Source organism: Pithys albifrons, chromosome 7 (assembly GCF_047495875.1).
Source record: "Pithys albifrons albifrons isolate INPA30051 chromosome 7, PitAlb_v1, whole genome shotgun sequence".
NCBI classification, from domain to species: domain Eukaryota; kingdom Metazoa; phylum Chordata; class Aves; order Passeriformes; family Thamnophilidae; genus Pithys; species Pithys albifrons.
Window position 1 is genome coordinate 401,306 of NC_092464.1, and position 15,128 is coordinate 416,433.

The 15,128-nt window shown below is 57.3% G+C and overlaps 1 protein-coding gene across 1 annotated transcript; it reads left to right on the forward strand.

Moving 5' to 3' along the window:
- The first annotated feature begins 3,954 nt into the window (after positions 1 to 3,954).
- Positions 3,955 to 11,051, forward strand: GBX1 (gastrulation brain homeobox 1). The gene is given in 4 exon segments (XM_071560199.1): positions 3,955 to 3,998; positions 4,000 to 4,067; positions 4,070 to 4,735; positions 10,528 to 11,051. Coding segments are annotated over 4 exon segments (1,302 nt in total).
- The last annotated feature ends 4,077 nt before the right edge of the window (positions 11,052 to 15,128 follow it).

A 15,128-nucleotide genomic window follows, 5' to 3' on the forward strand; every position in this document is an offset into this window, starting at 1 on the left:
CCCTGGGTGCTCCTTGCACATGAGCTCTTTGCACTCCAGGCTGTGTGTGGCTGCAGAGTCTGATAGACCATGTCATGGGCACGTCCAATAGCAGAGTCTGTGCCTGGCAGAAGGCCACCTTCATCATCATGACCATAGCCAGACTAATCTGTCCACTTCCAAAACTTTTTGAGTAAATAATTTTGCAACGTTACCCTTGCTTTTAGTATGTTTAGCAGCTGTATTGCAGGAATGCCTAGAGGCTGTGACTAGATTTAGTCTCGCTGTGCTAGATTCCATGTAGAGATCGTAAGTGGAGCAGGTAGAGGCATAAAGTTAAGGCTGCATAGCAGTTTCCATTAGGAAGAGCTGCTTTCATTTGCCAGTCAGTCATTACACTTTAACTGTTGCAGTTGTGGTTGCAGTGTGCTGTGCCTGTCTCCAAACTTTTCCCACTACAGATACAGCAAAAATTAATTGGCCTCTACCTGGCCAATAGCTGGTGCACTGGTAATGCACTCTAGACTCCCCACCTCAGAAAGGAGATGGCCTGAATTGTTATTTTTCTGCCCAGTAGCCCAGGATCAACTTCTCCTAATTACCAACCTCTGAGGATCCCCCTTTGTGTGTTCCAAGCAAGGACATTTTTAGAGGTTGGTGGTTTTCTCCTAGGAAGCCTCTGCCTATGCTGAGCAGCTTGAAGTTAGGGCAGGTCCTCTGTGCTGGCCAGACAGGTCATGTATGATCTTCAGCAGACACTGTGTCCCACATATCAAGTGTTGAGCAGGACACTTTCCAATCTTGCCTACTGACCCCAGAAAAACAGGCAAATGGACTCATCCATGATCATGTGTCTGCAGCAAGGAACAGAGAAGAGGAGAAGGAGGAGAAAGAAGCTTCAACAGTTCTAATGCAGAAACTAGAGAGGGGGTGGGAAGCAAAGGCAGACTGAGGACAGAGGAGCAGCTCACATGGTAGCATGATGGAAGAGAAGATGGGTCAGACTGGTCTGCGATTGCTGAAGGTGCTGCTTGCAGAGGCTGGACTTGAATTTGGGGTCCAGCCTGGTGAGACTCAGAACCACGCACTGAGGCTGAAAAACAGGAACCATGACCTAGTGACCACAAAACAGAAGGAGAGAGCACATGTGCTCCTCAGACTCTTTCTTAGCTCAGTGTCAGATAATGTACCCAGTGAAGTCCTGAGAGATCTCTGTCAACAGCTGAGAGTGCAATGAGACCAGGGGCTTTACAAGTTGGACACACAATTAATATTTCTGCTGTACCTGGCACGTTGGACAGTGTATATTTCAGGCACATTAAGGGAACTCACCGGCTCCTTGCAAGGGAGGGATGGAGCCTGACAAACCAGAATCTTCAGGTTTCCTGCAGAGAAGGTGTGTGGAGAGGGAGAGATGTCCAGGGAGCAAACTGAGCAGTGGAGGACTGAGCCTGAAGTGGAAGCCATGGAAACTGCAGTTCAGAGATAGCAAGAAGCTGTGGAAGATTAGACAGAGGCTACAGAAACTGGGAAAGCCCATGAAGATCCAAGGAGCAATGGAGTTATCATGTGCAGCCTGGACCCTTGACTCTGAGTTGGATCACCCTGTAAGAAAGGTGTGTGTGGGAACTCTGTCCCATTCCATGTACACATTGGAGTACAGCAGCACAATCTTTGCTTTATTTTTTCTTGCAACATTTTTTTCCCCTGCAGTACTTCAACCAGTCCTTCTCTAAATCTTTGCTTTACAATTTGGCACATGAGTTTCTACCTTTCTTTATTACAAAGTCTCAGGAGACAAAGTAAACCAGAGTGGAGTAAGTTGTTGGGCTGTGAGTACATTCCCACCTCGTGGTGGTTCAGCCCTCTGCGATCAGGGCCAGCTCAGCTGATGCAGCTGTCCATCAGCAGGTCTGCTCTGCTCACCTTCCTCAGGTCCTGTGGGACTGCATCCTGGTCAGTGAAGCCTCTGTCTTGCTGCAGCCCTTGCTGCCCGTCTTCCATCCCTCTGTGAAAGCAGCTTTCCTTGCTGCTCCAAGCATGGAACAGAGATTCAATGTTTGAAGGGAGATGGGGTCTGTAGATAATGCAACTGCATGATCAGGTAAGCAGAAGCTTAATCTTGGATACATAAGTAGGGATCTGTAGAGGTCAGTATGGAGCTTGTGCTATTGGCTTCAGGCAGGACCTGTTACTGTGGTGCAGGCCACCATCCTCCCTCATGGAAGACACAGTCCACCCCCAGCTCATTCAGTTTTCCAACAAGGTCATGGAATAAAGCAGTTTCCTGTTGCTTTCAAATACCTTGCTAACCTATCTGAGAGTGTGAGGTGTGGGTTGAAGGTTACATAGAAAAGGTTCTTTGAACAAGTGATCAAATTGTAATTGCTCAGGAGTCAGGAAGCTGCTTACACAGCCTGGATTTGGGCCCCTTTAGGTGTAGTCTTGAGATCCACTAACACATGGCTATTCTTTCCCTAGTGGAGGAAGGCTGAGTGCCTGGTAGACAGACCCACTTTGCCTCACATGCTACACACAGGATCCAAGTGTCCAGGTCTACAGCTGGGCTGTCATGTGCCATACAAAACACACACTTCAAGGTTGCAGCAACGTGGTGTTCCAGACCTCCTCAGAGACAGAGCAGAAGGTGATGGTTCAGAAATCCATGTGTTCACACAGATATCAATGCCACCAAAGAGCCTGGGTAGCTAAGCAGCCAGAGGTGCTGCATCCCTGGTTAAAGGAAGAGCGCAGGCAGGAAAACAAAAGGGGGCCTGGGAAGAGGAATACCCCTAGGTGAGAGCTGGAGGTCTGATGTGTCACTATGCCACTGAAAATACAGTCAGAGTGAACATAGACACGACTTTAGTGCTGGCATTTCTCAGCTTCCAAGCGCGTTATGTGGCAATCCCGATGCTCTTCTAAAACAGGGCTTTAGTTTGCCTGATGCTCAGCATATTTCAGGCCAGGTGAGCAGCTCCCTGTAAACAGGAGCGCATGCCAAATGCTGAGCTGGGGAAGAAGTCCTCTGTTTCAGCGTGGAGACTCCCCACAAGGGGCAGGCGATGCTCCCCGAACACTCAAGAGCGCAGCGGAGCCGCGGAGCTGTCGCCGCAGCTCGAGTTTTCGGCTCACAGGGGTCTCGCTTGCTCTGCAGACGGAGCGATGCGCACCAGGGCCACCGACCGCCACCCGGGGGACGTGTGTGACACGCGTGTGCAGGAGGAGCGAGCCCTGGGTTCTGTGCTGCGCAGCGGGGCCGAAGGAGCGCTGGACTCTGTGCTGCGCCCCCGGCTCCGCGCCGCCTGCTCGCTCCTGCCGGCGGGACAGAGCGCCGGGACCCCCGAGCGGGGCGCGGCGCGGGCGCCTCTGAGGAGCAGCAAGGGGGGACGGGGGAGCTTCTCTAGTGTTTCCGCTCCCGCCGTGCCCCGAATGCGACTGTGGGTGGCCCCGCGGTCTCCCCGAGCCCGCCGGCATCACGGAGATACCGCTCCGAGCCCACCGAAGCTCTGGGGCCGGAAAAGAGGCAGTCCCGGCGGACGCTTTGCGGGCATAGCACGGCACCGCACGGCACAGCCCTAGTGCGGCGGGGCCGCTGCCTGGCCAGGGCTGGCCCGTCGGGACACTGGACCCCGCCCGTCGCCGCGTCCCTGGGCCGCTTCCCGCAGGCTCGGCCGCCGGAGCGCCGGCCCTGCTCGGGCCCGTTGCGGGAGCGGGGCGGGGCCGGCTCGCCCCGTCCGTTGTTCCCGGGCCCGAGGAAGGCAGTGCTGAGCGGCGCAGACCCGACCCGTCCCGTCCCCACAAAAGCACCCCTGTGTTGGCCCCGTAATTGCTAATCATCAATCACCATTAATAACAGCTGATGAGGCGGGAGGGGGAGGTGCCTTCCCAGGGGCCGGCCGCTCCGGGGGAGCGGGGCGCTTTGCCCCGGCGGAGCGGGCGCTGAAGGAGGAACTCGACCGTGATGTGCGGAAGATGGATGAGAGCAGAGGGCGACACCCCCTCCCGCCTCCCCTCCCCTCCGCCCCCCTCCCCTCGCCGGCCCGGCCCGGCCCCCCCGCGGCGGGGCGGGCGGGCGGCTCCGAGCGCGCTTCACTCCGCCGCGCCGGCACAGCGAGCGGGCGGCCGGGCGGCAGCTCTCGCCGGGCGCCAGAGCCCACGGGAGGCGGCGGGCGCGGGCCGAGGCCGCGGCGGCGGCGACGGCGACGGGTCCCGGCGGCGGGATCGCGGCGAGTTGGCGGCGGCCCGAGCTCGCCGGAAAGTTGGTGCCGGCTGAGCCGGCGGCGCCCGCTCGCCATGCAGAGACCCGGCGGCCAGGGGACCGCCTTCTCCATCGACTCACTCATCGGGACGCCGCCGCCGCGCTCCGGGCACCTGCTCTACACCGGGTATCCCATGTTCATGCCGTACCGGCCGCTGGTGCTGCCGCAGGCGCTGTCCCACGCTCCGCTGCAGTCGGGGCTGCCGCCGCTGGCCCCGCTGGCCTCCTTCGCCGGCCGCCTCACCAACACCTTCTGCGCCAGCCTGGGCCAGGCCGTGCCCTCCATGGTGGCGCTCACCACCGCCCTGCCCAGCTTCTCCGAGCCCCCCGACGGCTTCTACCCGCCGCAGGAGCTGCCCCCGCCGCGCGCCACCCCCGACGCCGGCTGCCGGCGGGGCGCCGAGGGCCTGGAGGCGGAGGAGCTGCCCCCGGGCCGCGACAAGGGGCCGCCCGAGCCGCCGCTGCACTTCCCGGACCCCTTCCCCGGCCTGGCAGGTAAGAGAAGCGCGGGCCCGCCCCGTCCGGTGGAAAGCAGCCGGCCCACCTCGCCCGCAGCCCCGAGGGGTCCCTGCCCGGGCTTTCGCCGGTGGCTCCTGGGGACGGACTGCCCCGCGGGTCCCGAGCTCGCCAGGACAGAAGTCGCGGAGCCACGGGTGCTGGGGGCCGGGGCACGGCGGGCAGGACGGCGGGGTCGCCACGGGCCGCGGCGGCTGGATCTGCCCACGGCGGCTGGATCTGCCCGCGGCTGCGCTCCCTGTCCATCCTGTCGGGCTGAGCCGAGAGACCGGGACGGTTTCCCGCCGTCCCGGGCCGCCTTCGCAGCTCCCGCAGCTTTTGCGGTTGGGAGACAAACTCCGCTCGCCTCGGCCGGGCCGTGGGGCAGAAGGGGCGGGAGAGCGGACCGTCAGGGGAGCCTCCATGGCGGGCCATGGGCCGCCCGGCAGGACCAGAGCGACGCGGAGCTCTCCGAGGTCCTGGCACCCGGCCCGGGCCGAGCGAGGCTCAAGGCGACGGGACGCCGCACGGCCCGGCGCGCTGGGCAGCCGCAGCCCTCCCCACCCGTTCCGATCCTGGTCCCCGTGCGGGACACGGTCCCGCTCTGTCCGGCGCGGGGCTGCCCCTGGCCCCCAGCACGGTGCCGCGTCAGGGGCGGGTGCCTCCCGGCGTCGCCGTGCTGCGGCTACCGGTGCTCCACGTCCCCCAGCCGAGCCCGCCCCGCGGAGACGGCGACGGGGCAGACCCCTCACCGAGGCTACCACCCGCAGCCCCACTCCCTTCCGTCCCGGCCGCCGTGCCCGCTGCTGTGCCCGCCGCGCCCGCCACGTCGGCACCGCCCCAGCCCGACGTCGCGGGCAGGCGGCAGCTCCGGTCCCGGGACCCCTCGATGCAGGCGGGGGCAGCTCCTTCCCTTTGTGCGCTGCAGCCACTCCCCGAGTGCGCCGGCATCAGCCTCGGGGACTTGTTGCTCCGTGTTTCTTAGCTGGATCCAGCGCTCACCTCTTCCCCCTCTGCTGCTGCAGCGCGGGGCATAAGGGGTGTCTGCGGAACACCCAGACCAGCCAGCTGCTGCTTCTCTGGCATGGCCTGTCCTGAGCTGTCTGCCCTGGCCAGTCTTGAGAACCACCTTTTTCTCAGAGGCTTCCTGGCATGGTTGCATGCTGAGAAGTCTCTGCTGCTTCTTGCAGTGCTTGGCTGTGTGTTCACCATCCTCCTTTTAGTCTCTCCTGGACAAACCCAGGTATCTCCCTTGACCTGCCTGGTTCCTCTCTCAGAAGAGCATTTTGCTTGCTCAGGTACCCCTTGAACCTCACCCCTCAGCAGGACACTGGGGACATTCTGCCTCCCCATTGCCTTTGTGGGTTGTTGGGGCATTGGTGCTCCCTGGCCTCTGTGCTGAGCCAAAACCCCAACACGATCTCATTTTTGTTGTAAAAGTCTCCTCGAGGGCAGCACTACCCTGGCCAAAACCACCTGTGCATATGACCTCATCTTCCCAGTCTGTGAGCAGAAAAACTGCAGATGATCAAACGCTGTGCTTGATCTCCTTCCGTGGCTTCTCCATAGCTGAGCCCAACACGATCCATCCCCTGAAAGACTCAGATGAACTGTCCCAGACAGTGGACACTTCTGAATCCGAGAAATCCTACCTCTAAGACTTCTACTTTTGCAACTGGCTGATATGATGGAAGGGAAGGTGTCTTGTCACTGTTCCTTCCCTGCTGCCTCTGCGCACTGTGCTTGCTCCCGAGCCATGAAGGATGTTTGTCCTTCTGCAGAGGAATGTGGCCATGTTGACCCAACTCTGTGGGCTGCTCAGGTCTGAGAGGATTTGTCAGGCCAAATGTGTCCACCTTCTCCTTTACCTAATATTTCTCCTGACTGTACAAGAGATGGAGAGTGGTTTTTGATTTGCCACCTATCTCCGATGAAACCCAGGAGGATTGCTGTGGGTTTTTTCCAGTATTAAGGAAGAGAAAGATGATTTGTGTCAAAAGGAGTCATCAAAAACTGTCAATAATGCAATTTGTGCTAGCATCTTGTCTGTGGCCCTGGTCAAAAGTAATTGTCCAGGGAAGAGCAAGAAAGCACAATCTGTGCAAAGCTCAATTCAAAAATGACACTTGCCTCACATCCAACCATCTGCACATCAGGAGCTTCTTGAGCCAGGTGTTGTTTCTGTATATTTAGTAAACTTTGGCCAATTTGTCTTCTCTGACCTTTTTTAATCTCCCTGGAGTCCACCAGAAAGGAGGGATAACCCTGGCATCAGCCACATCCCAGGGCAAGGTGTTCCACAGACCTGTTATCTGTAGAACCATGTGAAGAATAAAGGCCTTCTTTTTTCTGTTTCACTGACATGAAATGACTTATACCCTGAAGTGACTGTTTCTGTCCCTGGGCTCTGCTAGTTTCTCCATCGTGCAGGTGTCTATGGACACAAGATCACTTGCTTGCTGGATAAGTCAAATGTGTCAATGCACTATTTAGGCCTCTCCCTGCACCCACTGGGTTCCAAACTTGCTTCCAGCTGTTGCCACCCTTCTTGAGTGGGGAGAGAAGTGTAGGGAAACTGGTGGTGAGAAGTAGGAAAGCTTGGAGTCTGGTTTGTTACTACAGCTGCAACAAAGAGTGTGACCCCTGGGATAAGGGTACTCGACACCCAGCTCTCCACAGCTCTCCTGAGAGCAGGTTTGTTCCTGAGCTGTGCAGGTCTCCTCTGAGATCCAGGCAGTGGTCTGAGACCCTCTCTTGGGTTGATGTAGTGACTGCACATTCAGTTGGGGCCTGGGTGAATTTTCTTTTGTTTCCTTGTGTGCTTACCAACACAGGGCTCTTCAGGCTGTCACAACACCCATTCCTGATCCAGGTTTCTCTGATTCTGCTTGAATAACGTTGTCACCTGTGACACACACCATGCTTTCCACATCCATAATCACAGCAGCACAGAATAATTTGGATTGGCAGGGACTTTTAAAGGCCATTTAGTCCAACTTCTCTGCCCTGGGTAGGGACATCTTCAACTAGATCAGGTTGCTCAGAGCCTCATCTGACTTGGCCTTGAATGTTGCTGGGGATGTGGTGTTCACCATTTGTCTGGGCAACCAGGGCCACTGTTTCACCACACTCATTGTGAAATATTTATTCCATATATCTAAACTGAACTGACCCTCTTTTAGCTAAAAACTATCACCCCATGTCCTGTTGCAACAGGGCCTGTTAAAAGCCTTTCTCTGTCTTTCTTATAAGTCCTCTTTAAGTACCAAAAGCCTATAATAAGGTCTCCTGGATCCTGCTCTTCTCCAGACAGAACAACCCCAACTCTCTCAGCCTGTCCTCACAGCAGATCAGTCAAATGGGCTCCAGCCCTCAGAGCATTTTTGTGACCTCCTTTGGACCCTCTTCAGTCTCTTTCCTAGGATCAATGTACAGCTGGGACTTTGTGAAGAGCAAACCAGAGGGTCAGCCCTATTCTTCATCTACTGCTTCTCGTTGATTTTTTAGTCACAATGTTTTGCTTCATGACAGCTTCATTTCCTGTTCAAAGGCCTTGAAAATCTCAGTGAACATCCACTACACTATATGTGGTATCTGCTGCCTCCATTCCTTTGTCACTGGGGACATAGTAGGTGAGTAACAAGCCAATATACCAATTTGCTTTGTGAAAACATCTGGTTTAGACTCTGCCATCAAATAGTTTCAAGTTTCTTACTGCAAATCCAGCCCTTTTATAAGACACAATTGTGAGAGACCATTTAAAATTTGGGGTCTAGTTAAGAAGAGAGTATCCAAACATAGCACCTGCTTTATAAATCATCATGTTGCAGAGGTAGCTGAGCCTTCTTCCAGGCTGCTGGGGCACAGCCTGGACTGACAGGAGCAAACAGCCTCATCAGCACTGCTGGCTGGTGTGGCTGTTGGGGTGTCATCACAGTGCCTACAAGAGCTTTTGGGGAAGACACTGATTTCCTCATAAGAGCTCTTATCTCGTCAGGCCCTGAGCTCCAAGGCACAGAGATAGTACATAGAAGAGAAAGCTCTTCTTTTCTTCAGGAAAGTGCTCAGAGCCAAAATGCTCCTCACCACCCACTGCTGATCCTCAGCCCCACCAGCACAAATTCTCTGGTCTTTACCCACTATGCACACAGGGGGTCTCTTCTTCCCCATCCCTGACCCTCATGATGAATGAAATCACTGTCTGTTCTTCTGCAGTAGGACACTGTTGTAGGTGTTCTTTTCCACTGTGCAAAGCAAGAGGAGCAGAGAAATTAATCCAGAACTCCAAAGCCAGCTACCTGCTCTCAGGAAGCCACAGACTTGCTACAGGACTGTAGCAAGGACCAGGACCAGGAATGTGGGGGTTCCACAGTCACCAGAATCCCAGAAATTGTCTTCAGGGCGTAAATAGGCTCTTGCAGTAGCTCTTTGTGTATTTGAACTCCGCACTGTCAGGCTTCTGAGGGCTGTTCTGGGATTCCCACAAGTGAGCTGAGGTGGCCAGTGATCCAGTGGCCCAGGTCACATGTGCCAGTAGCTGGACACTGCTTAGAACTTTGAAGAGCTGCTGCTTCTTCTCTGTGTTGGATTATATTGAGTGGGAGTGCTTCAGGACCATCTCCTTCCAGCAGTGATTTGTGCTTTTGGGTCACACTTGAAGAATGTTCAGGTCCCCTCTAGTCTCAACATGACAGAAAAGCTTCTTCTCCTGCTTGTGCATAGCTCTGGGTCCTCCCTTCATGATCCCTGTCTGTGACCAGGTATCTCTTCTCACTTTGAGCCCTTCTACCATGGAAGTGACTGCCTTTCAGGCGTCTTTCCTCCCCATGTCTTCCCCCCATGTCCTCCCTTGCTCCACGGCTGTTTAATCATTCAGTTGGCAGTTTGGGACACAAGAAGCTTGCAAGGAGGAGATTCATACCCTTCTACCATATCAATATCCTCACAGGCAGCATAGCAGAGGTGTCTGGGGTAATCCAAGCACTGCATCCTGTCCAGTGGCCTGGGATGAGGTGCTGTCTGTTGTGTGATGTTGCAGGCTCTGTCCTGCCCCTCTGCATGTTGCCAGAGGCAGCTGAGCCTGGAGCATCAGGTGTCTCAGCACCTTATTCCCTGGCTGCACGGGGAGCCAGTGGTGGGTCCTGGGATTAGAAAGGGAGAGCCAGCAGTTGGACACTCCATGTCCTGTAGAGCCCTGCAAAGAGTTTTGTTGGCTCTGGATGCTGTTTCCAGGACAGTCCTTCAGCTCTTCTTGGCTGGTTTCTTTCTGAACAGCATCGATGGTCTGATGCAGTAGGAAGGGACAGAAGTGCTGACCTGAAGGGCAAGTTACGGATGTTCTTTCCGATGTGGAGGTCCGGACAAACCCTGGAAGGGTTGTGATGTGCTCTGCTGGACCAAGCCTGTGATGCTGCTACAGCTGAACTGTGGGATGGGGCAGCTGCTGGGGAGGTCAGAGTTCAGGGTGCCCGCCGGGTTGGTGGGTGCTGCCTCTCGGAGTCCGGCAGGCTGCGGGCAGCAGGGCACTGGGGTCCCGGACGGGAACGGCTGGCGCTGGCCGCGGCAGGGCCCGGTGCGGGGCTGCTGCGGAGACCGGCACCGCTACTTTGCCCACCCCGAGGCTGCGGGACGTGGTGGTGGCAGGGTCCGGGACTGCGGAAGAAGCTGCAGCCACCCACCGAGGGAGCGGGCGGAGGAGGCTTCCCCCGCGGCTGCGAGGCCCGGGGCGCGGAAGGACGGGGCGGGGAGGGCAGGGGCTGCGCCGGCGGGCGCTGACGCTGTGTGCCCCGCAGACGGGAAGGCGTACAGCTCGGACGAGGAGAAGCTGGAGGTGAAGTCGGCTGCAACGCCGTGCAGCGAGCGGGAGGAGGAGAGCTCGGCGGGCGAGAGCGAGGAGGAGACATTCCTGGACGGGGCGGCCGCCGGCACCGCGCTGGGCACCAAGGGCAAGGGCAAGAGCGGCCCCGCCGCCGAGCAGCCCCCGCCGGGCTCCGGGACCGGGAAGAGCCGCCGACGCCGGACGGCCTTCACCAGCGAGCAGCTGCTGGAGCTGGAGAAGGAGTTCCACTGCAAGAAGTACCTGAGCCTGACGGAGCGCTCGCAGATCGCACACGCCCTGAAGCTGAGCGAGGTGCAGGTGAAGATCTGGTTTCAGAACCGCCGCGCCAAGTGGAAACGCATCAAGGCCGGCAATGTCAGCAACCGCTCGGGAGAGCCCGTCCGCAACCCCAAGATCGTGGTGCCCATCCCGGTGCACGTGAACCGCTTCGCCGTGCGCAGCCAGCACCAGCAGATCGAGCAGGGCGCCCGGCCCTGAGCACGGCGCGGCTCCCGGACCGTGGGGCGGGCGGCGGAGAGGCCGCGGCGCCCGCTCCCCCTCCTCTGTACATGTTCCTTATTTATTCCGTGTAAACTCTGTACATACAGCAGCGTGTCCCTCTGTCCGTGGCACGGGGAGTGCGGCCGCCCGGGTCCCGCGCGCCGCGCCGGGCTGAGCCGGGCCGAGCCGGGCCGGGCCGGGCCGGGGCCGCGCTACCGCGGGCACCCGCCCATGTATAGCTGTGATTTCAATAAATTATTTTCTATGGAGCAAGGCCACGTTCTTCCTCGCTGCAGGGTCACGGGGCTCCCGGTGCCCGCCCCAGGAGGCAGAGAAGGGAGACAGAGAAGGAAGAGGGATGGGAACAGGGACAGGGGCAGGGGCAGAGACAAAAGCATGGGAAGGGCACGGGCAGCGGGCCGACCCCGAGGAGCGGCCGCGGAGGCCCGAGAGGGAGGGAGGGAGGGAGGGAGGGAGGGAGGCTTCAGGGCTTGGCCAGTGCCGGTACCGGGGCCCGCGGATCCGACGGCTCTGGGGGGAGCAGCGGTGGCACTGCGGGCGCCATCGCACCCGGTGCGGTGTTAGTGCCGAGACACGGGAGGGGGAAGAGGCGGGGAAGGGCCGGGAAGCGCCCGGGAGCATCTCCAGGTCCGCCCTCCCGCCGGGCTGGGGCCGCGACGGCCTTCGCATCTCACCGCGGGCTGGGAGGACGTGTGCGCTGCCCCAGATTCCCAATGCGGCTGCGGCTCCTGTCCTGCACCGGGACAGGCGGTTCCCTGGTGCTCAGATCCTGGGACAGGAGCAACAACGACAGAGGCTCACACATCCAGGCCAGCCAGCGTGTAATTCTCTGCTCTTGAGAGCTATCACATGAGATGTTGGTCCTGCCACCAGCCACCTCAGACACTGACCCTGACCCCAGAACCCTATGAAGATGCAGTTGTACACGGGCACAGCTCCCCACCGAGTCAGCAGTGCCAGGGCTGGGTGGTGCCACTGCTCTCCGGGTGTCCAGCCATGACAGCCTCTGCCCTGGTTTGTCAAACATCAGTGAGTCCATAGGACAAGGGAGCTCCTGCACCTATGTCGTGGTAGCAACACCCATGGCAATCCCATCCAAGGTTCCTGGATAGGGAAAAGGCTCTCTCCAATGGTGCCAGTTGCTCTGGGGTTTGGTGGGGAGTTTGGGTCAAACAGGGTCTAGCTAGCCATTGTCACCTTCCCTGAGAGACAGCTTGGGAGAGCAGGAAACATCCCTGACAGCTAGAGCCAATTTCATCTTCTTGGGTGCCCTCCCTGATCCCACAGTAAGGGCTGGGCCATCTCTGTGCTGCCTGAGGGGAAAGTGTTCCTTCTGATTTTGACAGGTACATTCTGTTCACGGGAGTGTGGGGCCCGTGCTCAGCCTGCACAGCTGAGTCCTCCTGCAGCACCCAGGCACCTCAGAGCACTACGGGTGGCTGTCACTGCCTGCTGGCCACTGGCTCCAGCTGGCCTGTGTGGGGACAGCTCAGAGCAGAGCAACGGTGCGGACAAAGCCGTACTTCTGGATGTCCTTGGTGGGTGCCTCTTTCCACAGAAATGTTTTCTGCAGGTCCTGAGACAGTTCTGAGCACAGCTGGCTTCCACTGCAGGACACTTTCTACCTCTGTCCCTCCACTACCAACCTGGAACCGCCTGGCTGGGTGTTGCTCACAGCATCCCCAGCATGGGCTTGGCCTGCTCAGGTTCCAACACCTGTTGGCATTTGCTCTGGATCAGGGGAGGTAAATGTCCTCTGCAGCCCCCACTGCCCTGTCATCAGGAAAACTGTCAGGTCCCTTTTCAACATGCTGGGGTAGAGCTGCCTGCACCTGAGAACCTCATCTCAGCTGCTCCCCCCTTCTCCCTCCCTGGGTGGGGGTTGGTCTGAGACAGAGACTGAATTTACCTGTGCTACACAGCTGCAAAGGGGACAGAGCCTTTTGCAGTGACTCCAGCAGTTCCTGCACAGGAACTGGTGCACACACCTCTGGCCAGGTGGGATGGGAGGGCAGGGTAAAGCCATTCTGCAGCTACAAACAGGACTCTGCCACTACAAATGTGTCCACACGAGGGGTCTGTGCCACAGCAGCCGAGCACAGCATAGCAGTGCATGCTGACCACAACACTCCGGAAAGTATCCACAGCTCCAGTGGCAGGGCAGTGCCATTGAAGGGAGTTAAGTTTTATTTTAGGGTCCAAGAACTTCTTACTCTCACTGGGCATTTCTGAATGACACTGGTTTGATATGCCCTGCCCCAGTAGGACATAGCAAGCAGCAACAGTTTATTGTGTCCTTAACCCACCCTCCCCATACCGTGCAGGCCATTGCCCACCTGAAGTCATGGAGCAACTCTTCCTCTGCACACTCATCCATCAGCTGCCACTGAGGTGGATCCAAGACTTGGAGCATTCAGCTGCATGGAAGTTACTTGGGGTTTGGGGGTTTTTTTGTTGTTGCAGTAGACCAGTCGCAGAGCCCTTAAACACTTCAACCCTACAAACAGCCGTGTTAAACTCCCCACTAGCACTGCAGAGGTGCTGCTCGGTCTGGTGCTGCTGTAGGTGACAGACTCATGCTGTCACCAGCACTGCTGGAGAGAGCTGCAGAGCAGCAGAGTGCTCCTGGCACTGAGCAGAGCACAGCAGAGCTCCCCATGAACCTTGAGCATTGTGATAGCTCCAGTGCCTCCTGCACAGCGGAGAGCAAACCACAGAGTGTGGTGCACAGCACTGCTCACCCCGCACCGTGAGCACAGAGCACAGCACTGATTTCAGTGCAGGGCCCGGGAAGAGCAGCACTTGGCACTGCACACCCCACTGATCACGGTGCACTGACTGCACCAAGCAGCTGCAGCCCCTCCCCACAAGGGACACCTGCAGGGGCCCCCACAAGCTGGAGCTCTGGGTGTTGTGTCAAACTGGGGTGGGTGGGAGGAAGAGGGACACAACAAACAACTGGGCAGTAAAGACAGAGGTTGGGTGACTGAGCCGTGCAACTGGATGGGACCTCAGGAAGGCTCTGCTCCAACACCTGCTCAAAGTTAGTCCCATTAGATCAGGGTGTTGAGTTGATGCTGTCCATCTGACTTCCAGTATTCCAAGAATGGGTAATCCCTCCTCTTTGGGCCCCTGTGCCAGTGTCCAAGCACCATCCTAGTATGATTTTTTCCTTTAATCTATTTGGAACTTCACATCTACCAGCTTCTGGCTGTTTCCTGTGTCCTGGGGTAGGAACTGGTCGGGGGAGGAACTGTCATGTGGGTACCTAAACACACACACTGGTGCACATGTATGTGCATGTGTACGTACACACAGACAGGCAGAGGCAGAGACACAGACACAAGCACACAGTAAAAGGTGGATACAGATGCAGACACATCAATATATGTATATACACAAACATGCATTTGTCTGTATATATGTTTATACACACATTGATACTAACAAGACTTATTTTGCCCTCAGGATGGGAGTTTCAGAATTTACAAGGGAACTCTCCCTACCAGACCTGCCTAGTCAGGACAGTAGTTCTTAAAGAACTGAAAAAGAAGCAGGGATTGCATCCCACAGGATGTTTACTCATTCAGTGCAACAAAGCTGGTTCTCAGTATTCCCTGGCAAGGGACTTGTATGAAGATGTGATGGCCCACAACATGGTGCTGGTGCTGTTCATCAGCCAGCAGCTCCAGGGCTAGCTCAGATGCTTGGCTAACCTGCTGGTGACTCACAGAGCACCTCTCCACAAGCTGCACATGGGCAGGAGAGAAACAATCTCCTGCTGACTGGCACCTGGGAAGGGTCATGAGCTCCCTCCGACCACTGCCCAGTTCCTTTGCAGCTGGGTCCACAGTGGCTCACAGAGTTCTGGGTGCAGCTGCAGAGGAGATGCAGTAGTGAGTCTGGCCATGATGGCCTCAGCAGCACAGTCCAAATTCATGGTAGGTGCCCCTTCAGTGCCAAAGAAAAATGATCAAGATCTAAAAGAACTTACCAAGGGCATAATGGTAGTGGGGATGGGGAGGAGAGAGAGGGGGAGAGAGACTGTCACCA